Source organism: Lissotriton helveticus, chromosome 9 (genome assembly GCF_964261635.1).
Source record: "Lissotriton helveticus chromosome 9, aLisHel1.1, whole genome shotgun sequence".
NCBI classification, from domain to species: domain Eukaryota; kingdom Metazoa; phylum Chordata; class Amphibia; order Caudata; family Salamandridae; genus Lissotriton; species Lissotriton helveticus.
The window spans coordinates 599,082,415-599,106,740 of NC_136070.1; the positions used below are offsets into that span (position 1 = coordinate 599,082,415).

Below are 24,326 nucleotides of genomic sequence, written 5' to 3' on the forward strand. Positions count from 1 at the left end.
AATGTGACTGGGAGGTTTACATAAAATATATCGTGCCCATCTGGGATTCCTGTGGCTCCTCCACTGATCATTGCAGCTCAGAAGGACAAAAGGTCTACAACAGTGTATCTTAAACACCTGAAAGACACTTCAAGAACAGTATGATATATGCACCGAAAGCATGCCATTGGGCACAAGTTGCAGTTGGCTATGTAGGTGAAATTACTATTGTGATTGTAAGCCTGCTTTCTCTGAATGCATCCTCCTTTCCATCACATTACAAGGCACAGACACATTAACACGGAACTGAACAGCTCAGTCCCTACAACTTTACACTCTCAGGCATTTCCCCATCATTAACAAGCAAAAAAACCTCTCAATCCCATAGATCAAAACAACCAATGCCTTAACCCGCTAGTCCACTTTCCTTGGATCTCATAAACTGATTTGGCAAATAAATATCCACCAACTCTAAAAAAATATTGAAACAAATGGCACATTCGTCAAACTTCAATGCAGGTATAGGCCAAAAAAACAGAACTGAAATCACACTGGTTAATGCGTGGGATGAGCTACTGAAAATTATAGATGTTGGGTCACTTAGCATGCCAATGCTACTTGACCTTTTGCCTACTTTTGAAACAATAGACCATTCCACCGTACCCCAAAGGTTACCTAAAGTGAATGATACCAGTACAAGGCTACCGGATAATTCATATCCTTCTTAGAAGGATGCTTTCAAAGCCTGAGGTAAGTCAATGCATCTTCATCAAACACAAGGTCAGATGTGGAGTACTTCAGGGATCACCACTATCCTCCCTTCAATCTATACACCAAAGCACTTATGGACCTGCTTTACTCTCACCACCTCCACTCGAAGTAAAGGCTACTCAAACAATTTTGAAATAACATAACTGTCTCGCCTGCATCAAAATATGGATTGGAGATAACAACCTAACACTTGATGGCTCAAAAACAGAAATTGTAGTGTAAATATCAGAATACTTGCTCAGAAACAATTACACTAGGTACCCACAGTCCATCTTCTTTAGAGAATGTGTACTTGTCAAAACAAAAGAGTGAAACCTAAGAGTGATTATAGCATGCTTATCCAAACCTGATTTCACATGAGGGTAAATTTCTCAAAGCTTCCATCCTCCAAAACAACTTGGTTCATCCCCATCTAATACCATCCCATAATAGTTGGAGCCCAAGTCAACTCAAGACTTGACCACAGTAAAGCATTGATATTCTAATTACCATCACACCAAATCCAAACGCTTTGGGAGACTTATCTTTGGCCATAAAAAGCATGAACCAGGGAAGCACATTCCAAATGCTGACAGTGGCTTCCAGTTAAAGAAAGAACCACAATCAAGATTCTCTGCTTTACTTAAATATGCCATTAAAAGTATTGTCCCTAAATGCTTGTGGGAGTAAATTAGCCTTATGTCAAAAATGCATCTTCTTCTCAGGAGGTAAATCCTCTTCTACTCATCTCCAAAACCACAAGCAAAAGACAGAGTGATTGATATTTCTCTGCGCCAGTCCCTTGCCTCGGGAACAACTTGCCCAAGCAAATAGGTCAGGCCCAATCACTGAAGAAGTTTAGATCATGACTCAAGACCCATCTAACCATTTTGCAAGTATGTCCTCTACTTCCCTTTCTACCTCCATGTATCACTATGCCATGCCTTTGTTGTTCGTATTGTATGCCTGCCATGTTAATATCTCACTAGCAACATATGCATCTACTGTTGCAGTGTTGTCCATCTTTGCCTCTATTCAATTTACTTCTTCAGAAAGCACATTACGAGCCACATTAACATAAAGGCCCCCATTTATGGGGATTTGGCGTACCACAGCACAGAAAGTCACCTTGCAGCACTGTCCTATGTCAAATTTAAAGGGCAGGAATACACCATATTTATCCAATATGGTGCATTCCTGTCCTTTCCCCCTGCACTGACGCCATTCCCGCAGACTGATGCCAATGCAGGCACAATTGCACCACGGTGCAAGTGTTCCTATGTTGTCAGCAAGATTGTTTTGTGCAGGAAGGGACACCTTACTACACTAAAACAATCCATAGAGGCGTTTTCCTGCTTCTATGTGTGCGGCATTCTGCAGCAGACATAGAAAGAGGAAAATAGAGGTGAAATAAAGATATTTATCCTCATTATGCCTGCCCTGGAGAGGGGTAAGACTTTGATGCATTCTCAAGTTTCCAAGTCCTTATACATCTGGGAATGTGTCCAAAACCATGGGAGTTGCATGGGAAAACCCACCACTACTCCCATGGAACGCCTCCCTTGCACAGAGTAAGGTGACACAGCAATTTGTGCTGCGTTGCCGTACTCAAGATTAATGAGGCCACTCAAAGCCACACAATGTGGCTTTGCATGGCTTCATAAATCTGACTCAGAGCCTTGCGTCACACATGTACCACTTTACGTGGTGCAAACGTGATGCGAGGTTCTCATAAATATGCCCCAAAGAGTGTAGTGGGATCATGCAAAGCACAAAGTATGCACCACAGAACATCTTAAAGTATCTGAACACATTGAATTAATAATTAATAGAAGTCTTACATCTTTACTACAAAAAGAATAAAACTTTTCAGGCATTTTGTTTATTGCCCAATAATAGTGTTCTGTCTGAACTTAGCCATTCTGCACTACACTGCCATCAAAGAGTAAGCCTTCAATGCTCTCAAGATTTAACGCTTTCCAAGAAGCCACAGTGCTCTCTGAAGGCCTGCAGGACAGGAAATAAGAAAGGTGCCATGTGCCACCCACTGCAGGAATGTAATAATATTTTGTAAAGCTAAGTTTTTTGAGAGAATCAAAATCCACTTCAAGACTGATGAGGGGATTCAAGCCGAAGCAGATCCACACGTGTTTATGAGTGACCACCAATCTCACTAAGAAATGCATAAGAATTCATGAGTCGGTTCCTGAGACATCTACCCGAACCCACTGCAGATTTAAGAAAACATTTTCCTTGGAGACTTTTTTTCGGCGCTGGTTAAGGGTGAGAGTAAACAAGCAGTCATTGAGACAGATCTGATTCCTAAGGAAACACGGAACTTCTGAGGACAAGAAGTTCTAGAGGACATAGGGAAACTTAACTGATAGAACAAAGAAACAAGCCCTTTCTTCAATACTATTGAACACAATAGCTTAATCCAATAGAGTTCTTGTGTTGGTAACCCTTTAAATTTTATGGCAAGACCGGAGGCTAATATTATGCAATCCTCTTTATTGCGCCACCCACAGCAGCATCTCCAAAGAACATAGAACACAATAAAAGTTCTTAGAACACTAACAATGAGCCAGAACCTCCATGACTCTTCCTTCTTTTTTGCTGCTGCCCATAAGATAAGTCGTGTTTTAAATTCTCTTAAACTTTTCAGTTTGTATGAGTCTTGAATGTTGTTGGAAAGAGATGGGGAGTGAATGTTTTCACAAGATAATGCTATTAATAGAAGTGAGATCGTTTTATTCTAAAATTCTAGTGAAGTTCTATTTTTCTAAGCTCAAGTTAAGTTATCCTATGATTTAAGTTTGGGCTGACTCGGTGAGGTTAATTTATTTCTGCGTGATGAGTTCGACAGAAAGTTAAAAAAAACGGGCTCTAAAGATTATTTCAGTCTGTGTTCTGTGCGAAGACCGTGATTAATAGGCTCATTAAAAAGTCATTAATGTCCGAATAGGGAAAGATTTATGTTTTGAAAGAACATAATGTGTGCTAATAGATTTATGAGGAACAGAGTTTGAGAAGGTAGTATGTTTTAGATTTCATTTTTTGGTTTACGATTTTACAGGTTAAGTTGGGTATTTATAAAAGGCTATGCATGTAAAGTTTTGTTTTTAAAGACTGGTCTAGTAAATAAGATTTCGTTTTGATGCTGTGTTAAAGGTCTAGATGATTGATTCAGCATTTTAAATTTGTAACTGAAGCCTACCGTTGTATAATTACGTAGGAGGATTCCATTCAGAGCAGCCTTGGCAGGAGCATTCTAGGTGTGTGCATGTTGTCGAACGCATGCGCAGAGGTCAACGTCGTCGTGCGTGCTTCGGTAATGACGTATGCGTTGAGTTTCTGTTTCTGACTGAAACTGACTAGAGGGTTTCAGGCGAGGAGAGTCGGAAGAGTCTGGAGTACTAGAAAGTTGTATTTATAGCAAAGAAATCGGTGATATTAGGAGCGTTTATATATATATATATATTTTTTTTTAAGTGTTTGCTGTTGAAATGAATAGTTTTAAAATGAAGAAAGCGCAGATTTAAAGGTCGGACATTATATTACGTTGAATACAAGTTTTTTATAATTAATTTATTGAGTTTTAGGTGTTAGAGTAGTCTGAATAGAGAGCTTGTAAATTAGAGTATTTCAGTATGTCAGAAGTTAATGCTTTGACACAAGCAAATTTAAGTATGGAGGAGAGAATTACTCTTATGTTAAATAAGTTTGCGAGTGATTTGGATTCAAGAATTGATAAAAAATTTGAAGAATTTAAGAAGGGTAGTGGTTTTAATACCCAGGAGGACCATTTTTGGTCAGCGGGTGAAGCTCCGGTGTTGGAGAGGAAAGGTGGAAAAGTGAATAGGAAGAGAAAGAACGTGGATTCAGAAGGTTTGAGATGTAAAAAAGCAAAAGCTGCATACCAAGACTCAGGTATTTTGCGGAAACGTGCAAAACAGGCAGGTGTTGAGGACACACATGGTGACCTAGAAAGAGGTCATGGTAGTAAAAGACATACTACCGTAATATGTGATGAGTCTTCGGGTAGTGCGGAAATAGAGTTAAGTTGTTCTTCAGATTTTGATTCAGATGTTGAAATGGTGGATACGGATAAGGATAAAAACATTGAGTCTAAAACAAAAGAGAGACATGAAGAGAATGCTGGGGTAATAGATCCTTTCGGGGAGTCTATGTTTGATCCTATGATGATAAAGCACCCGTTATCACCTGAATGGAGCCCGGCTCCACATGTTGCAGAGTATGTCCAGATGTGGCTCAGAAAACAGATACCAAAGGACGTGAGGTTGAGACTTCGTTCAGAGTGTCCTAGACCAAGTTTAGCGAATAAGATTGCTTTGACACCTGAGCTTGATGCAAAGATTATTGCTTTTGTAGCAAAAGGTGGTAGGGATCCCAAGAAGGGATTGGATAAAGGGTTGAAGATGTGTCAGGACAGATTGCTTGACCTAACAGGTCCTTTAACAAAAATATTCGATATGGCTGAGGAGGCCTATGTTGATAAGAAAGATCTGGACATAGAAGAACTAAGAGAGTGGATTCAGAGAGCGGTGTGTTTGTTGAGTAACGCGAACACCGAAATTTCAGTTGAAAGAAGGAAGAGCATTCTTTTAAAAATTGATCCAAAGTTGGTGGAATTGGCCAACAATGAGGGTGGATCCGATGCGAATGGAAGCTTTTTGGAGAAGCTTTTATTAAAGAGATGAGCGAATACGTGGGTGCTTTCAGTTCTTTGGAGAAATCTCAGAGAGATATTACGAAGGTTTTTGACCGTCTGGTTTTTGGAAGGGCCGGGAGAAGTCGAGGTCGATTTCCCGGCCGTGGTCAAGGAATCACAAGGGCCTTGTTTGCCAGAGGATTTAGAAATTACAACTATAATTGCCAACAACAGAATGGATATCAACCTGGAGGATTCTATCCTCAGAAGGAGAGAGGAAGTTCTAGGGGAAATAGAAGGCCGAGAAGGGCAGGTAAGACAAGACCCTTTTGTTACCCATGTAAGGTTGGGCGGCAGACTTGCCCAATTTTACAAGAATTGGTGCATATTAACAAGGGATCCTTGGGTGTTGCAGACGGTTGTGGGTTATCGAATAGACTTCATAGAAGAGCCGGTACAGTTTCACTGTCCACCAATGATAAAGTTCAGCTCGGAGCTGTCAGAGTTGGTAGAAAAAGAAGTAAAAGAGTTGTTAATGAAAGGAGCGATTGTAGAAGAATTCGAAACGTGTGCGGGGTTCATAAGCAACATTTTCTTAGTAGAAAAGAAAGGGAAAGGTATGAGACCGGTGATAAATTTGAAGAGTTTGAACGATTGGGTGGAGTACCATCATTTCAAGATGGAGGGTTTGCATATGTTGAGAGATGTACTTCAGTCAGGGGATTGGATGACTCGACTGGATTTGAAGGACGCATATCTAATAATTCCGATATGGTTAGAGCATCAGAAATTTCTGAGGTTCAGATGGGGAGGAAAGTTATGGAAGTTTGTTTGTCTCCCTTTTGGACTTTCGTCAGCCCCTTGGTGTTTTACAAAGATGCTTCGTCCTGTTGTTGCGTTCTTGAGAGAAAGGGGAATTCGTGTGATAATTTATTTAGACGACATTCTGATTATGGATCAGGAGAAGAGGAGAGTGGAAGTATACACAAAGTTGGCTGTGAATCTTTTGGAGAATCTAGGATTTATTGTAAACAGAGAAAAGTCATGTTTAATTCCAAGTCAGGAAACTCAGTTTTTAGGTTTCATGATAGACACTATTCGAGGTCAATTGAGGTTACCTTTAGACAAAATGAAGAAAATAAGGAAGGAAATTCGAAGGGTATTGGCTATGAATGTTATATCTTTGAGGATGTTGGCAAGGATTGTAGGTCTTTTATCTTCAAAGATACAAGCTATTTTTCCAGGACCTTTGAACTATTGTGCTCTTCAGAGATTGAAGGGCAGTCATTTAAGACATGGTATGAAATATTCTCAGGAAATTACTCTTTCTGGAGAGGCAAGATCAGAACTAAATTGGTGGCTAAAGAATATGGAGGCATGGAATGGGAAAGCAATTTTCGGAGTAAATCCAGAATTGATAATAGAGTCGGATGCAAGTTTAACTGGTTGGGGGCACGTTGTGGTGCGAATTCGACAGGAGGAATGTGGACTGTAGAGGAGAGTCAGATGCACATAAATTGTTTGGAACTGTTAGCAGGTACATTTGCAATCAAAAGTTTTACGAAAGACAAGGCCAAATGTTCAGTTTTGTTGAGGATGTACAATGTGTCAGTAGTGAGATATGTGAACAAATTGGGGGGTCCGAAATCCAGAGACCTAGCCGATCTGGCGAGAGTTTTTTGGGATTATTGTCTGGACCAGAACATTTCAGTTCAGGCAGAGTATTTGCCAGGTCAGAAAAATGTGCAAGCGGATTGGTATTCCAGAAATCAAACAGATTCCAGCGATTGGATGTTAGACAGGTCAGTGTTTTGGAGGTTAATGGAGTTCTGGGGTCCTTGCCATGTGGATCTATTTGCAAACAGATGGAACACTCAGTTGGAGAAGTTTTTCAGTTGGCGTCCGGATCCAGATTCGATTGGGATAGACGCTTTCAGGCAGGATTGCAGGGGTCTTCGACCGTATGCTTTTCCTCCATTTGTGTTGATAACCAGGGTAACTTTGATGGTTCGCAAGTGGAGGGAAACGGTGGTGTTAATAACTCCGAATTGGAAATCTCAAGTTTGGTATCCCATTCTCCTGGAGATGTTGTTAGATTGTCCAAACCTTCTAACATCTTTTCAGGGTATTCTGCAAGGAGCTTTAGGAGAGTTCCACCAGTTGGTAAATTCAGGTCAGCTGAGTCTGATGGCATGGAGAATTTCAGGAGAGTCTGGGAAATGCCAGGACTTTCGATTGAGGCTTCTCAACTTATTAGAGAATCCTGGGCTCAGGGAACTAGGAAGATGTATAGATTGGCATGGAAGAAATGGTTATGCTGGTGTGTGGAGAGGGATTACAATCCCATTTCAGTGGATGTAGTTTATGTGGTAAATTATTTGACATCTTTGTTTGCTTCAGGTTTAGCTTACAGTACTATTAATTTGCATAGATCAGCTATTGCAGCAGGTCATGAATTGATTAATGGTATTTCGGTGGGGCAGAGTCATCTGGTAAGAAGAATGATGAAGAGTGTGAGAGTTTTAAGACCCCCTGTGGAGAGGTATTCTTCAGTGTGGGATGTTTCAAAGGTTTTAGAGTACTTGGAAAGTTTGGAAAGTAACAGTGTTTTAGATTTGAGAGTTTTAAGTGGAAAATTGACCATGTTATTGTGCTTATTGTCTTTTAGAAGGGTGTCTGATGTAAGAGCATTGGATGTGGGAGCTAGGATTTTGAATCCAGAAGGTGTTTGTTTTTATCTCTGTAGGAGAACTAAGACAAATTCAGATAGCATCTTTTATCCTTATTTTGATGGTCATGAGCATTTGTGTGTTGTTCGTTGTTTAAAGGAATATGAGATTAGAACTTTAGGTATTCGTCCTGCAAATGAGTGTCAATTGTTGATTTCTTATAGGAAGCCTCATAAACCTGTTTCGAATCCAACTTTAGCAAGATGGGTGAAGGAGGTGATGAAGAAAGCAGGTGTGGATGTGAGTAGATTTGGTACACATTCTGTGAGGGGTGCTTCGGCTTCAAAAGCTTTTATGCTAGGTGGTGCTTTGCATGATATTTTAAGGTGTGCAGATTGGTCAAATGATTCTATTTTCAGGAAGTTCTATTTTAAGCCTGTGATTAATGCAAGTTCGTTGTTGGTAGAGGGGCTTTGAACTTGCATAATATTAGCCTCCGGTCTTGCCATAAAATGTAGAATTTCATCAACCCTGATGGACAGAAAATCTGGATTTTATTAAAGACACAGAGGCTAATATTATCCCTCCTCTCCCTACCCTTGTTGGTAACAATTGTTTGCTTCTTTTTCAGCTCGTGGACAGCAATGAAAAAGGAAGGAAGAGTTTATTCTATTACGGATTATTTGTTTACTGGTTTTAATATGGACTTTTAGAGACTTTAATGCAGCACAAAATGAAGGAAGAGTCATGGAGGTTCTGGCTCATTGTTAGTGTTCTAAGAACTTTTATTGTGTTCTATGTTCTTTGGAGATGCTGCTGTAGGTGGCGCAATAAAGAGGATTGCATAATATTAGCCTCCGTTTCTTTAATAAAATCCAGATTTTCTGTCCATCAGGGCTGATGAAAATCTACATTCTCCCACATGTTCCTTGTTTGACATACATTGTAGTAAATACTTTTTTAAAAATAAGATACCTTTAGTTTTCTTATCTTTTGAATTCACAATTCCATAAATAAATGCTTCTGGTGTCAAATGGCTAGGTTAGGCCCAAAAGCAACACAGTCATTTTACATGCACACGTTCTTTAAGTTGCATTCTTTTCTACACAATGACTTTTGAAACACATTTGCTTGTGCGACAGTGCAGGATAAGTTTCTCTGAAACCACACTGCTTACAAATTCCACTTCGTAAGTACACTATCGTGACTCCTTGAACATTTGGGACAAGGCCTGAAAACATATTTTGCAAATTTTGTTTGTTTGTTATTCGCTCATGAGGTGACATGGCCATCACAAGTGAATAAAGAATGTCAGCCTGGCTAAAGCTTCAACATAAAGCATGGATATTGTTATTATAGTCACATGCATTTCACAGTTCAAATCAGAGGAACACTCTGCTCTTATTGCGAGGTTGCTGTTGTCGGAGTCTCAGCCCAACTGATTTCTGTTTACTCTTTGCGAGGAAGGAGGTGTAACTTGTGACCAAAACAGGGACCTGCACACACTTACCTTCAGGTAATGGGGAGGTAGATCATCCAGTAGGGGATTCTTGTCAGAACACCTGCACTAGGCTAATAGGTTAGAGAGCAGATAGTAGGAGTACACTATACACTACTTATATGCCTACATTTATCAACTGCTTCAGCACAATGGTGGAATTGTTTGTTCTTTTCACTGTCCTCATTTTGTTTAATCACTTTCATTTGCTTCTGTCTATTAATCATTGCAGCGCATATATTCAATACAAGAATCACAATGGATCAATAAATATTCAAAACACCGCTTTGTGTACTTCTTGTGTAGTCACCTGAGTATGCACGAGTGACGGTACAAAAAGGTTCTAGATCTGTTACGATTCCATGGGGAGTCAGGGTTGTCTGTTCTGAGGTTGCCCAAACCATTACTTATATGACTAGGTATAGGGGTACGCAAGAGGGCACTGTGAGCTAGCAGGACTATCGGCCAACATATACCAAGGGCGTTCATGAAATTAGTCTGGCACCAACATTTATGTTGTCCGAACAAACTTAAGGTACCTACTGAGAAAGTGGCAACAGTATGAAACTGGCAATATTATATTACCTTTTCTGCCTTTCCAAGTTAAGACTTGACCGGCTTTCTTCGAGTTGAGCTCCGTATATATTAGTGGCAAGCCTAAGATATAAAAACAAATTAAATTTTTTTGCAAAATGTGGACACCAGAAGAAGAAAAAAATATATATTCTGAACCGAATATCTTAAGAACACATACTGGCTGCTTTCTTGAATCTTCTCAATTTCTTTTTCCATGTCTCTTATTTCTATCCTCATGTTTCCTAAGTGGTCAAGCTTTTCTTGTAGTGCAGATGACGATTTGTGCAACCTAACAAAAAAGGTAAATTCAGTGGGTGAAATTAAACCTGGATCTACTCTTATTCCAGACCACAATAATCAGAATACAGAACACAAACAAACATTTATGTAAAAAATGCTACATTAAAAATAATGGATAACATAAGAGTGATAATTTATTGTTATTAGTTAGTAAAAACCATAAACATACAAAATACAAGCAAGGTAAAAATAATCCTCCTTACATATTCACATTAGTTAACAAATCTAAATGATTAAAATCAATTAATCTCTGCGTCAACCTGAATAAACACTAGTAAATCATGCAGAGAGAAAATTGTATGGACGTCAAAGGCGCACTATACAGAGGAGCGTAGATTGTTAACCAGACTGTATCAACCTGGCAAGGAACAAGACAATCTTTCAATATTGGATAACATAATATTTTAGACTTGGCCAACACAGAGTACAACTGATTTGGTACATCTATTGCTCACAAAATAATGAATATGTTAAACAAACAAATATAGTTCAATTTGTCATAAAGAATAGTACAGTTGATTACATTTATTTTATTTTTATTTTGAAAGTTTTATAGAGCGCGAACAAGATCCTCACAGATATCAGAGCGCTTTACACACATATGGGATACAAAGACAAAGAATAATTAACAAGGCGTTTTGTGCAAAGAAGAGCAGACGGTTATCAACAGAGAACAATGCCACGGTGTCACGATTCGCTCTCTGTGCTCTTGTGCCCATCACCAGGGGGCCGAATTGTGGGGCGCTCCAGTGTTCTAATATGCTTCCTGACACTCCCCTGCATGCATATCTTGACTTCCAGGCATTTGGACACTATTTGGGAATTGACATCCATTCCTAATCCATGCCGGGTTTTGTGAAAGCCAGCCTGCTTAGACTTAAAGCCAGCCTCCTCATGCCTGAAACTCCATTACCCAGAATTCCCTGATCACTGCTTTGTCTCCACCCCTCCAGGCCAAGGATGGGTGGAGGAATTCAGCTCACCTGTGGCTGGCTGCTGCTAGCCTGCTCACACCAGCTGCATGTGATTACTGTGAGCTCTTTTAAGCCCCAGTACCCTTCAGGCAAAGGTTGGTCATTGTAGCTGTTTACCGGTGAGACCAATCCTTGGTTCCAGAGTTCCCTGAGTTTTAATGTTGCTTCATATTTAGTTTCATCCTTCTCTTCTGGCAAATTAGCCTAGATTTGTTTAGCATGTTCATTATTATGCAAGCAACCGTGTGTCAGGGACTGTCCGGGACTATGTGGGGAACACAGTCAGGGACTTGGACAAGGACTGGGAACTGGGTAGAAGACGTACACAGAAAGAAGGAGTACAGTGCTGCCCAGGATCATACAGAGAGTCAGAGGAGAAAAAGGGATCCAAAGGGGAAGCCTGTACAAGTGAACAAGATGGGTAAGACTCATAAAGAAAGGGCACTCACAAGGCAATTTAGCATTCAGACTAACTACACCCAGGACGGACGTGCAAGACATATATATAATACAACATTAACAATAAAGGGGGGTGTGGGGTAAAGCACTCAGGAGCTCCACACGGGAAGACTGCAGCTCAGTAAGTTTCTTACCCACAATTGCTGTTACAGATACTGACTGCAAATACCCACATGTAGGATATGGATACAAAGGCAGGGTCTGTGGAGCTTATACCTATGGTGATGTTATACATGTAACTCAAAGACAATACTCACAGTGAACAAGAAACACCACCTAGGTAGTCAGCTGTGCCCACGGATCCTGGCGATCAAACAGGAACGCGCAAGGCAGTAACAGGAAAGGGGTAGAACTAAACACAAGCACAATAGACAAGGAGCTAGCAAGGAGGAGTGCTTAACAGGAAAGGAAGGAAATGACCGGGCACACTTGGCAGAAAGCAGGTAACAAACATACAAGGTAACAGAAGTAAGACAGCAGAATAGAAAGACAGCAAACTAGAACTGGAACCAAGGAAATGGGAAGTAAGGCCGGGACTGGAAACGGATATACAGAAGGGGAGGCTACAAGGGTATACTAGAATAGTGCAGGTTAAGGAATCAAGAAAACAAAGAAGCATAGAAGGCAGTATTGGGTCAGGAACAAGAAGTGAGGTAAGGCTCAGGAGTCAAGGAAGCACTGCAGGCAGTGCTAGTTCAGGAACAGGGAAATTACTAGAGCTCAGGAGTCAAGGTAGCACTGCAGGCAGTACTGGTTCAAGGAAACAGGACAAAGTTACAGTTCAGGAAACAAGAAGTCAAGAGAGCACTGCAAGCAGTGCAAATCAGGAACAAGAAATAGCTAAGCCCAGGAACAAAGAATAACTATAGCTCAGGAACTCAGGAAACAAGGTAGCACTGCAGGTAGTGCTAATTCAGGTACGGGGAATAGCTATAGCTCAGGAACTCAGGATACAAGGTAGCACTGCAAGCAGTGCTAATTCAGGAGAAGGGAAACTGCTGCATTTCAGGTACAAGGAATACTAAGGCTATGGGGTCAGGGTAGCACTGCAGGCAGTGTTAATTCAGGAACAGGGAAAACCGCAGCAGGTCAGGAACAAGGCATAATTGAAGGCAACAAGTTGAACTAGCACTATAACAACTTGCTGTATTGCTACTGTGAAAAACAGTGTTGAATATGCCTACTAACCTCATTATAAATAGTACTTTGGTAAATTTTGCTTCAGAAGGAGCCAAAGATTGGTTGCTGCAGAATAATTTGAGAATTGTATCAGTTAAACTCTTTGAGCGCACTGTAGGACATTTTCTCCACCAAAGCAATAGCATGGTGGTTTCTCTCCTGGATTTAGCACGTTCTCCACTAACCAGAGGTTCTCCCTTGCCACACAACTACAAAGCTGGTGATAAGAGCGTGCTCGATGTTCAATGCCTTTTGTGTCTGTGCTCTTCAAGTTATAGACCATTATTTGCTTACATTTAGATTTGCCATTTCATCTAAGGGTTTTAATCTTTCAAGTCAACAGAAGTTCGAAGAGGTTCAACAAATCAACCAGGATCAGATCTTGGAGCTGGGGCATGGGGGTGGGTGCATTGAGGTATGGGGTATGACACTATAATTCTGCCATCTGCAGATTTAGTGCAATGATGGAAGAGAAGAGATGGATGAGTCATTATCTCTCAGGAAAGCTGGAACATTTGAGACAAATAGTGATGCACTGTCACGCGGCACGCCAAGAGAAGCTTGCACCTCAAAGTCTGTTGTGAGTTGGATACTTATGCAGTCAGTTCATTGTTTCACAAATAACAATCTCTCACAAAAGTGGTACAAGATATTGACCTCTCACCACTTTGAATCGACACTTGGTATTTGAAAGAGGAGAAAGCGTGGGTACAAGTCTGTTTAAAATGGAGTCTTATTTTGAAACCAGTGTGATTCCTCATCCTGTTCTATCATCATGGTCAAAGAAAAGCACTGTTGTAGCAGGGAAAATAATAGAGACAAGAGGTAAACCTTAGAACTATTAGGCTGAGTTTATCTAGGAGAGGCCCCCGGGGCCCAGATCCAAGGCTGATATTCAAGATATCCAGAAAACATAAAATTTAATATTTTGAATCAAAATGGTACTCATTTATATAGACACTAGCAGCCCGTCCCGACCTTGTCCGGGAGCAATCAGGCTTCCCCGACCCCCGCCCGCCCCGACATTGTGCAGCAGCCGGCCCCCCGCCCGCCCCGACATTGTCAAGCAGCCCGGGCCCCCGCCCGCCCCGTCCCCCGCCTGCCCAGACACCCGCCTGCCCCGACCCCCGCCTGCCCGGAGCCTTACCTCAGCCGCCGCTCCTCCCCTGCGCTCCTCATTTCACCGCACATTGTGCAGCAGCCCGGCCCCCCACCCGCCCCGACATTGTCAAGCAGCCCGGGGCCCTGCCCGCCCTGTCCCCTGCCTGCCCAGACACCCACCTGCCCCGACCCCCGCCTGCCCGGAGCCTTACCTCAGCCGCCGCTCCTCCCATGCGCTCCTCATTTCACCGCACATTGTGCAGCAGCCCGGCCCCCCGCCCGCCCCGACATTGTCAAGCAGCCCGTGGCCCTGCCCGCCCCATCCCCTGCCTGCCCCGACCCCCGCCTGCCCGGAGCCTTACCTCAGCCCCCGCACCTCCCCCGAGCTCCTCATTTCACCGCTCCGCCGCTCCTCGCCGCTTACCGCTCCTCCCGCCTGTCCGCCGGTCCTCACTGCCATTCCGCCGTTCATCCCTGCTCCTCCCGCGCGCCATGTCCGCCGCTCCTCCTCGCGTTCCTGGACGCCGCTCCTCCCCGCGCTCCTGACGTCAGCACGCAGGTCGCGGCCGGCGCTACTTCGAAGGGACTACTTTTTTTTTTAATGTTAACTTTTTTAAATAACGCATATTTTTATACTTTATATAGCCTATGTCCATCTGCACACCCTGACGATTACAATGATGTATCGGGTGTGTGGATTGGCGCTCTGGTTCCCGAGTTTACCCGCCTCAAAGGTGCAAAGTAGTATAGATTAGTTATCTGGAACTTATAGCATCGGTACGGCACTCCTGCCTGTACTTTAGGCACCACTATATTAAGCAAAACAAACTAAAAGTGATCACAATACATTTTATAAACAACATATATATTTTGTATCTCATCTTTAGACAAAATTTAAAAAAGAAAAGAGATAAATGACACAAAATCCAGACAAACTAGATACCAGTTCTTTCCAAACAAAACGTTCCCCCGTCATCAGGAATTTATATTCACTAGTAGTGTGTACGTATTAGCAATATTATTACGTGTGTGATCAATAGACAATTTCAGTCTGGAGAAATAACATATGCATATCAGAGGCAGGATGCCTCCATCACAATTGTGATATCACAAAAGCAAACATCATACCAGAGCAAGTGTTTATCACATGTTCAGAAAAATATGCTATCAGACAATTATACCCAGGTCCTGATTTAGTGCTGGGTGCTAATGAAAAATCCTCTGATCTAGAGATGAATTCAGAAACACAATGAGAACCGCCAGTGGAATTTGTTCCCCATATTATCCCAAAGATGCTGGAAATTCCACTAGGGTATTCTTGCTTGGATTGTTGTTTGTTCAGAAATCAGAGGATTTTCTGATACAATCCAACTCTAAACCAAATTTATGGATACTATTGCAAGACTCAGGGTTCCTATTATTTTTCACTGTCTATTATCAGCTGCTCAGCTGCCACTAAATATACTTTAAGACTGCAACTATGGGGAGCGTGGCCAAGATGGTGGAAGGAGAGGTGAGAACCCTTGCGAGAACACTCTAACATAGAGGTCCTCCACTGCCGGACTGGGGCGAGGACCACCTAGTGATGTGCCCTCCACAAAGTGAGCAACTCCAGTGCACCAACCAGCCCAAGCTGTCTCTGTGAGGAAGGAGACTCAGGCAGTGACCCCGCTCAGGGTGAGCTGTGGCAAAGCACCAGCATAGATAACAGTGCCTCTCCACCCAGCTGTCTGCGGCCCTCTCCCACAGTCATGCAAGAGGCACACACATGACCCAGAGGCTACACACTCAAAGCAGCGATGACGCTAGTACACAACTGAGCTGACAGCGCCTCCTGGTCCCCATCCAGCTTGCCCTGGTGAATCACTCAGCCCAGGAAAGTCCTACCCAGAGTTATACACGGGCTACAATGCTCTGAGAGCGCCAGTGTGGACACACACACACACCTCTTAGAGATGCAGCACCCTGCTGCAGACCTAGGCCCATCTCAAGAGCCCCAAGAGCCTCTCCAGCACCTGAACCGGGCCCAGGGCTTGCACGGACAGCACCCATGCCTTATCTGCCCTGCTACAACAGAGGGTAAGGCAACCTTGGGAGTACGGGGGTCTAGGAGATGGCAAAAGCACAAGGAAAGAAGAGCACAACCTAAAGAATATGCTAACCTGCACTGCAAGAACATTCGTTGAGGACGGGCAGCAGGCCCAACGAGGCCCCACTTCTGTGCTGTACAATGAAGATGAGCAGTACAAAAGGGGGTGGTGATGGACGGAGCATCTGAACCAATCAAACACTCACACCCAGTCAAAAGATCTGGGTTTAATCCATCACCGTTCTTTAGCCCACTCTGCCACCCCAGTTCAGTCTGACCCTGTGCCTCATGGGAACAGTCCAGCCCGAACTGCCAAGCCATGCAGTACCGCTTTGTTCGCCATAAGTTGGTAGGGTATGCTCAGACGTGAGTCCCTTGCTCACTTTGCCACTGGATTCAAGCAAGCCTGGCTGAAGACGGCTGAAATGCCAGAAACCGGTCCTAGGAAGCTTGATTCCGGTCCAGGGAAGGCATGGCTTGGCATCTAGTGTTGGGTTGGGATGTTTGCAAGTTGTTTTTCTTCAAAGAAGTGTTTACTAGTCACGCGGTAAGGTGATAGTGATAGTACGCATGGTCATCGACTCCATTGTTAGATTGTTTTCCCGCAAGAGGGTGAGAATGGAGTGAGTAAGTGTAGTATGGAGATGTCCATGTCTACCCGGGGAGGCAGTTGGGCGCATGTGAATCTTCAGCTCTACATGCCAAGAACAGATGCTTCCTGGGTAAATAACATTATCCGTTTGAGGCATGTGTGCTGTAGATACACAAGCTTTGCATAGACTATAAAGCAGTATACTCCCAAAGCAGTGGCTAACCTGTAGATGTTGCAGTTGTTTGGAACAGTGTTTAAAGTACTGTTTGGCCTATATTAGCCTGTTGTCTTGCTAATACATCTACACAATAGTGTTTGGTATATGTGTGTGGTGTTTCCCATGTAGCTGCTTTACATGTATCAGCTAGAGGGATGTTACCTAAAAAGGCCACAGAAGCCCCAATTTTGCGAGTGGTATGCGCTCTACGGGGTATAGTTAAAGTCCTTTTGGCTTTAGCATAGCATGTTTGAATGCATTTGACAATACATCTCGCAATACCAGATTTAGAGATAGGATTGCCTTTATGAGGTGGAGAAAATGCTACAAGCAGTTGTTTTGGGGAAGTCCTTTGTCCTATCTATGTAGTACAATAAAGCTCTTTTAACGTCAAGCATGTGAAGTGCGCGTTCTGCCAAGGAATCAGGTTGAGGAAAGAAAACTGGTAACTCAACCGATTGGTTTATATGAAAAGCAGAAACTACTTTGGGAAGTAATTTGGGGTTGGTACGGAGAACTATCCCGTCTTTGTGTAGCTGAAAGAAAGGTTCTTCTAGAGTTAATGCCTGTAGTTCACCAACTCTCCTCAGTGATGTGATAGCAATGAGGCAAGGTACTTTCCATGAGAGGAATTGTAAAGGCCATTTGTGTAATGGTTCAAAAGGTGGACCCATGAGCCTTGTGAGGACAATGTTGAGATTCCACACTGGAGCAGGAGGAACCTTGGTGGTATTACCCTTTTTAAACCTTCCATAAAGGCCTTGATTACTGGAACTCTGAATAGTGACAGATGTTGCCTATTTTGTATGTATGCAGCTACAGTTGCAAGGTGCAAACGAATGGATGTGTAAGCCAGTCCTTTTTGTTGTAAATGGAACAAATAACAAATAATGTTTTGTATAGAAGCATCTAAAGGATTGATTTTGCTGTTATTGCAATATACAGCAAATCTTTACCATTTTGCAGCATAGCAAGCTCTGGTCGTAGGCTTTCTTGCTTCTTTTAGAATATTCATACAGTCTTGTGGTAAATTTAACCCCTTCGGGGCTGATGACGAGCTGGGCTCGTCATGGCGCACACCAGTCGTGCGCGGATGACAAGGCCAGCTCGTCATGAGCCCCACCCTCGGGGGAAGCGCCGACCCCCGAGGGTCTCCGATCGCACTCGTTTTGCTGGGGGCGGCAGCGGAAGAGTTTCCGCTACCGCCCCCGCCCCTCCCCATGGGAATCCATGATGACGTCAGCGCGCACAGCGCGCGCTGACATCATCAGGGATTCCCAGCGCTCGGGAAGCCATTTGCTTCCTGCGCGTCTTTGAAAAAGGTAGGTTTTGGGACTCCGGCGGGGGTTTGGGGCCGCAAAGAGGCATCAGGGGAGAGGAAAGAGATTTTCCTCTCCCCTGATGTCTCTTTGCAGGGCATTTCTGCCTCACGATCGCGCACAGCGTCGCGATCGTGCGGCGGAAATGCCCCCACTAGCACCAGGGATTCAAATTTAGTTTATAGGAAGCGACCCCTTGGGCAAGGGTCGCTTCCAGGCGGGGAGTGATTATGTTTTTGTTTTTCTGCCCCCCCCTGGGGGCAAATCGGCCCGTTTTTTCGGCCATTTTGCCCCCAGGGGGGGGGGGGTAGAAATTCACCACTAGCACCAGCGTTGTTTTTTGGTGGCAATATGGCGGCCATGTTCAATGTTTACATTTTCCTGTCCTCCCTGGGGGCAAATCAGCCCCTTTTTTTGCCGTTTTGCCCCAGGGGAGGCAGAAAATGCCCACTAGCACCAGGGATTTTGTTTTTAGCTTTTAGGAAGCGACCCCTTGGGCAAGGGTCACTTCCAGGTGGCCTCACATGAACTTTTTCTTTTTCTGCCCCCCCTGGGGGCAAATCGGCCCGTTTTTCGGCCGTTTTGCCCCCAGGGGGGGCAGAAATTTTCCACTAGCACCAGGGATTTTTGTTGGGGCAATGTGTTTGTTTTGGGAAGCGACCCCTTGGGTAAGGGTCGCTTCCAGGTGGCCATTATTGTGTTTTTGTTTTTCTGTCCACCCTGGGGGCAAATCGGCCCGTTTTTTTTGCCGTTTTGCCCCCAGGGGGGGCAGAAAATGCCCACTAGCACCAGGGAATTTAAATTTAGTTTTTAGGAAGCGACCCCTTGGGCAAGGGTCGCTTCCTGGTGGCAAGTAATTATGTTTTTGAATTTCTGCCCCCCCTTGGGGCAAATCGGCCCTTTTTTTGATGTTTTGCCTCCTGTTTTTTGGCCCACTAGGCCCTAGGATTTGAGTTTTGTTCCAATGGTCGTTATAATTTTGGTTGTTTTTTACTGTCCACCTCCCTTGGTGCCAGTTGGTCTTTTTTTGTCCTTACTGCCTTGGCTGGCGGTGTGTGTGGAGTGGTGCTTGGCTGGCGGTGTGTGTGGAGTGGTGCTTGGCTGGTGGTGTGCGTGGAGTGGTACTTGGCTGTCTGTGCACGGAGTGGTGCTTGGCTGGCGGTGTGTGTAGAGTGGCGCTTGGCTTGCGGTGTGCGTGGAGTGGTGCTTGGCTGGCGGTGTGTGTGGAGTTGCGCTTGGCTGGATGGTGTGCCTGCAGTGGTACTTGGCTGTCTGTACACGGAGTGCTGCTTGGCTGGCGGTGTGTGTGGAGTGGCGCTTGGCTGGATGGTGTGCATGGAGTGGTACTTGGTTGTCTGTGCACGAAGTGGTGTTTGGCTGGTGGTGTGTGTGGAGTGGTGTTTGGCTGGCAGTGTGTGTGGAGTGGTAATTGGCTGGATGGTGTGCGTGGAGCGGTGCTTGGCTGGCGGCTAGTGGCGCTTGGCTTGCTGTGTGTGTGGAGTGGTGCTTGGCTGGCGGTGTGTGTGGAGTGGTACTTGGCTGTCGGTGTGCGCTGAGTGGTGTTTGGCTGGCGGTGTGCATGGTCTGGTGCTTGGATGGTGGTGTGGGTGGACTGGCGCTCGGCTGGCGGTGTGTGAGTAGTTACTTTCTGTTGGTCACTACACACACTGCTAGTTGAGTGACACTCTATGCAGTCCATCATTTTCTGTAGTTGCTGTGTCAGATATGTGGGCGTGTGAAAGTGATGGGCCCTTGAATGGCGCTGGCGGCTGGCGGTGTGAATGTTTTGTATGTGTCACACGTACGAAAGTTGTATAAATGTCCTTACTGCCCCTGTGTGATGGGGGTACTGGTAGGAGCAAAAGACCGACTGGCACCAAAGGGGTCAGGCAGTAAAAAAAAAAATAATAATTAACCACTATCTTGATGTTAAGCCTCATCTAATCCCAATTGGTCTAAGCCCTATTTGATGGCCCATCTGGGCGAATGTAAATTTTGGGGGCAAATTTGTGTGTTGTTTTTTTAATTGTTATATTGTTTGTGAAATGTGGTAGTAATTTTTTTTTCTTCTCTATTTTTGTCTTGTTCCAGTATTATGCTGTTTGGATGGTTGTGGGTCTGTTTGCAGCTTGTGTAGTTGCTTGGTTGCTTGTGCTTGGTAAGTGAATGTATTTTGTACTACTTTCCCTTGATGTTTGTCTTTTTGAAAAAGGTTGTACTTATAGCAGTTTGTGTGGCTCTGTGTTTTTTTTCTTTTCGTTTTCAGCATTAGTGTTTGATGTGCACTTTGTTTTCTAATCTGTCATTTCTTTTTTTCTTTCTAGCGGGATATCATTTCTTTTTGCTGTGTCTCAGCAGAGTAGGTGCTGGTGAGTGTAGCTATATTTGTTAAGAGTGAAATTGTTTTGGATTGTATTGTTTTTTTTGTGAAAGCCTTACCTTGTTTACTTCTTACTTTGCACAGTGTAGGTTGTTGTTCACTTGTGTGTGCAGTCTTCTTGCTTTATAAGGATAATGGCTAGTCGCAGGATTACTGCTCAGCAGGTTCTTGGTTTGCTTTTTGAGTCTTCCTCTGACCATGGTTCAGAGACTGAGTCCGATTCGGACCCAGAGGTAGGGGCAAAAGATTCAGGCAGTGAGTTTTCTCTTCGCATGGAATCATCATCATCGGATGATGAATCTTCTTCTAGTGCTGATGAAGGGCCTATGGTAGAGGAGGACATTGATGTGCAGGTAGTGGGCCAAGAGGCATCTGTGCTGCTGCCTAGGGCCGCAAGGTTTCCTTTCTTTTTACGTCGGCAAGAGGCATGTGGGCTGCAGCCTGCGCCCAAAAGGCTTCACATATCTGTGGTGCGCCAAGAGGCATCTGGTGCTGTTCGTCTTCCTGTTGGTGTAGTGCAGCAAGAGGCATCTGGGGCTGTTAGGCTTCCCATTGGTGTAGAGTGGCAAGAGGCATCTGGGCCTGCTTGGTTTCCCGGTGGTGTAGTGCAGCAAGAAGCATCTCAGGCTGCTAGGCTTCCCGTTGGTGTAGTGCAGGAAGAGCACTCTGGGGATGCTATGTCTTCTGTTGGTGTTGTGCAGCCAGAAGTATCTGTGGCTGTTAGGCTTCCCATTGGTGAACAGCAGCAAGAGGCTTCTGGGCTGCAGGCTGGGGTGGCTGCTCCCCCCGTTGATAGGGATGGCCTCTGGGTTCCCCCTGGCATGGTGCAGCCGGCATTGCCAGAGTTCACTGGTGTTCCTGGGTGTAGAGTGAATACTGAGAATTTTCAGCCAATACATTTTTTTCAGTTGTTTTTTGACGATGTGTTTTTGCAAGAGATTGTTGATCAAACTAATTTGTATGCAGAACAGTTTTTGAGGGACAACAGTGCCAGCCTTAAGCCCCATTCTAGAGCAACCCGGTGGACTCCCACAAATGTTGAAGAGATGAAGAAGTTTTTGGGGTTAACTTTTTTGATGGGCTTGCTGAGGAAGCCATCAATGACTTCATATTGGTCCACTAGTCTCTTGATGGCAACAGCTATATTTCCAGCAGTCATACGTCGTGATCGGTATATGCTTCTTCTTCGGATGATGCATTTTGTTGATAATGGTTTAGCGTTGCCACGCGATCACCCTGATTGTGACCGTTTGTTTAAAATTCGGCCTGTCCTTGATCACTTTGTTGATCGTTTTTCTGAGATTTTTGCCCCTGGTAAAGAAATTGCAGTGGATGAGTCTTTGCTATTGTTCAAGGGCCGCTTGGTTTTTAGGCAATACATTCCTAGTAAGAGGGCACGCTATGGAATCAAACTGTATATGCTGTGTGACAGTGAGACTGGATATGTCTACAATTTCAGGGTGTACACTGGTAAGGAGTCCAGCATTAACCCTCCTGGTTGTCCTTCTACTTTTGGAGTGACTGAGAAAATTGTGTGGGAACTAGGTAGAGGATTATTTAACAAAGGCCATCATTTATATGTAGATAACTTCTACACTGGTGTGCGGTTGTTCCAGGAGTTGGCCAAAGTGGGCACTGTTGCTTGTGGCACAATGCGCAGTAACCGTAAAGGTTTCCCAAAGGAACTTGTTTGCAAAAGGCTTGGGCGGGGACAGTCTACTGCATTGCGATGTGGGGAGCTTCTAGCTGTGAAGTTTTCAGACTAGAGAGATGTGTACATGCTGACTACTATCCACGATGAAAGTACTGTACCTGTGCCTGTTTTGAGTCAGGGTCCTGAAGTGCGCAAACCTGTGTGCGTTTTAGCTTACAATAAGTTCATGGGTGGTGTTGACAGAGTAGATCAGAGGTTGGAACCTTATGCTGCTCTTCGAAAGGCTTACGTTTGGTACAAGAAGTTGGCTATCCATCTGTTCCACTTGGCATCCTTTAATGCTTTTGTTGTGTACCAGAAGTCTTGTCCTGAGACGAAGATGCCTTTTGTTAAGTTTCAGGAGTCTATAATAGGCAGCCTTGTACTTGTGGAGCAGGCAAGTGTTCCTAGATTTGGAGTGGTGGAGGATTTGGCTAGATTGAAAGATCGCCACTTTCCTGAGTACATTCCTCCCACTACCGCAAGAGACTTTCCGACTAGAAGATGCAGAGTCTAGTGGCGAAGAGGCGTGCGGAAGGAGTATCGTATGTATTGTCCTGACTGTCCTTCTATGCCTGGATTGTGTCTGACAGCTTGTTTTAAATCGTACCACACACAAAAGAAGTTTTGGGAGTTTTAATGAGCTGTAAAGTGAATTGCCTGGTCTGCATTCTGTAAAGTTTTTTAGTTTGTTTCAAGGATTGGCATTAGTGCAAAGTGTTTAGTTTTAGAATTTGTGTTAGCTGATTTGTAGGTATTTCCATTTGTTTACTGTTATTTTGAAAAAAAGAATTCTAAATGTGTTTGTGGTGTGTGCAGGCTGGTGCTTGGCTGGCGGTGTGTGTGGAGTTGCGCTTTGCTGGATGTTGTGTGTGGAGTGGTACTTGGCTGTCTGTGCACGGAGTGGTGCTTGGCTGGCGGTGTGTGTGGAGTGGCGCTTGGCTGGTGGTGTGTGTGGAGTGGTACTTGGCTGTCTGTGCACGGAGTGGTGCTTGGCTGGCGGTGTGTGTGGAGTGGCGCTTGGCTGGTGGTGTGCATGGAGTGCTACTTTGCTGTCTGTGCATGGAGTGGTGCTTGGCTGGCGGTGTGTGTGGAGTGGCGCTTGGCTGGTGGTGTGCGTGGAGTGGTACTTGGCTGTCTGTGCACGGAGTGGTGCTTGGCTGGCGGTGTGTGTGGAGTGGCGCTTGGCTGGTGGTGTGTGTGGAGTGGTACTTGGCTGTCTGTTCACGGAGTTGTGCTTGGCTGGTGGTGTCCGTGGAGTGGTACTTGGCTGTCTGTGCACGGAGTGGTGTTTGGCTGGCGGTGTGTGTGGAGTGGCGCTTGGCTGGTGGTGTGTGGAGTGGTACTTGGCTGTCTGTACACGGAGTTGTGCTTGGCTGGTGGTGTGTGTGGAGTGGTACTTGGCTGTCTGTGCAAGGAGTGGTGCTTGGCTGGCGGTGTGTGTGGAGTGGCGCTTGGCTGGTGGTGTGTGTGGAGTGGTACTTGGCTGTCTGTGCACGGAGTGGTGCTTGGCTGGCGGTGTGTGTGGAGTGGCGCTTGGCTGGTGGTGTGCATGGAGTGCTACTTTGCTGTCTGTGCACGGAGTGGTGCTTGGCTGGCGGTGTGTGTGGAGTGGCGCTTGGCTGGTGGTGTGCGTGGAGTGGTACTTGGCTGTCTGTGCACGGAGTGGTGCTTGGCTGGCGGTGTGTGTAGAGTGGCGCTTGGCTGGTGGTGTGTGTGGAGTGGTACTTGGCTGTCTGTTCACGGAGTTGTGCTTGGCTGGTGGTGTCCGTGGAGTGGTACTTGGCTGTCTGTGCACGGAGTGGTGTTTGGCTGGCGGTGTGTGTGGAGTGGCGCTTGGCTGGTGGTGTGTGGAGTGGTACTTGGCTGTCTGTACACG

The 24,326-nt window shown here is 44.7% G+C and overlaps 2 protein-coding genes across 4 annotated transcripts in view; one reads left to right on the forward strand and one right to left on the reverse strand.

The window, feature by feature from the left end:
• CCDC175 (coiled-coil domain containing 175) overlaps nt 1-24,326 on the reverse strand; it is a 414,158-nt gene that overhangs the window by 108,782 nt on the left and 281,050 nt on the right. Inside the window, exons 10-11 of the mRNA XM_078660614.1 lie at nt 10,323-10,433; nt 10,154-10,225 (exon numbers count right to left, since the gene is read on the reverse strand). Coding sequence (XP_078516740.1) covers nt 10,154-10,225; nt 10,323-10,433 — 183 coding nt within the window. The remainder of the gene's footprint in view (nt 1-10,153; nt 10,226-10,322; nt 10,434-24,326) is intronic.
• LOC144781653 (uncharacterized) lies at nt 4,380-8,918 on the forward strand. 3 transcript variants are annotated; one of them, XM_078660616.1, is made up of 3 exons: nt 4,380-5,714; nt 8,295-8,370; nt 8,702-8,918. In XM_078660616.1, the coding sequence occupies exon 1, from the start codon at nt 4,380-4,382 to the stop codon at nt 5,448-5,450; it is 1,071 nt and encodes a 356-aa protein (XP_078516742.1). In that variant the 3' UTR covers nt 5,451-5,714; nt 8,295-8,370; nt 8,702-8,918. The 3 variants fall into 3 exon arrangements, with proteins under 3 accessions (XP_078516742.1, XP_078516741.1, XP_078516743.1); XM_078660615.1 differs by having other exon boundaries at nt 8,295-8,918; XM_078660617.1 differs by lacking the exon at nt 8,295-8,370.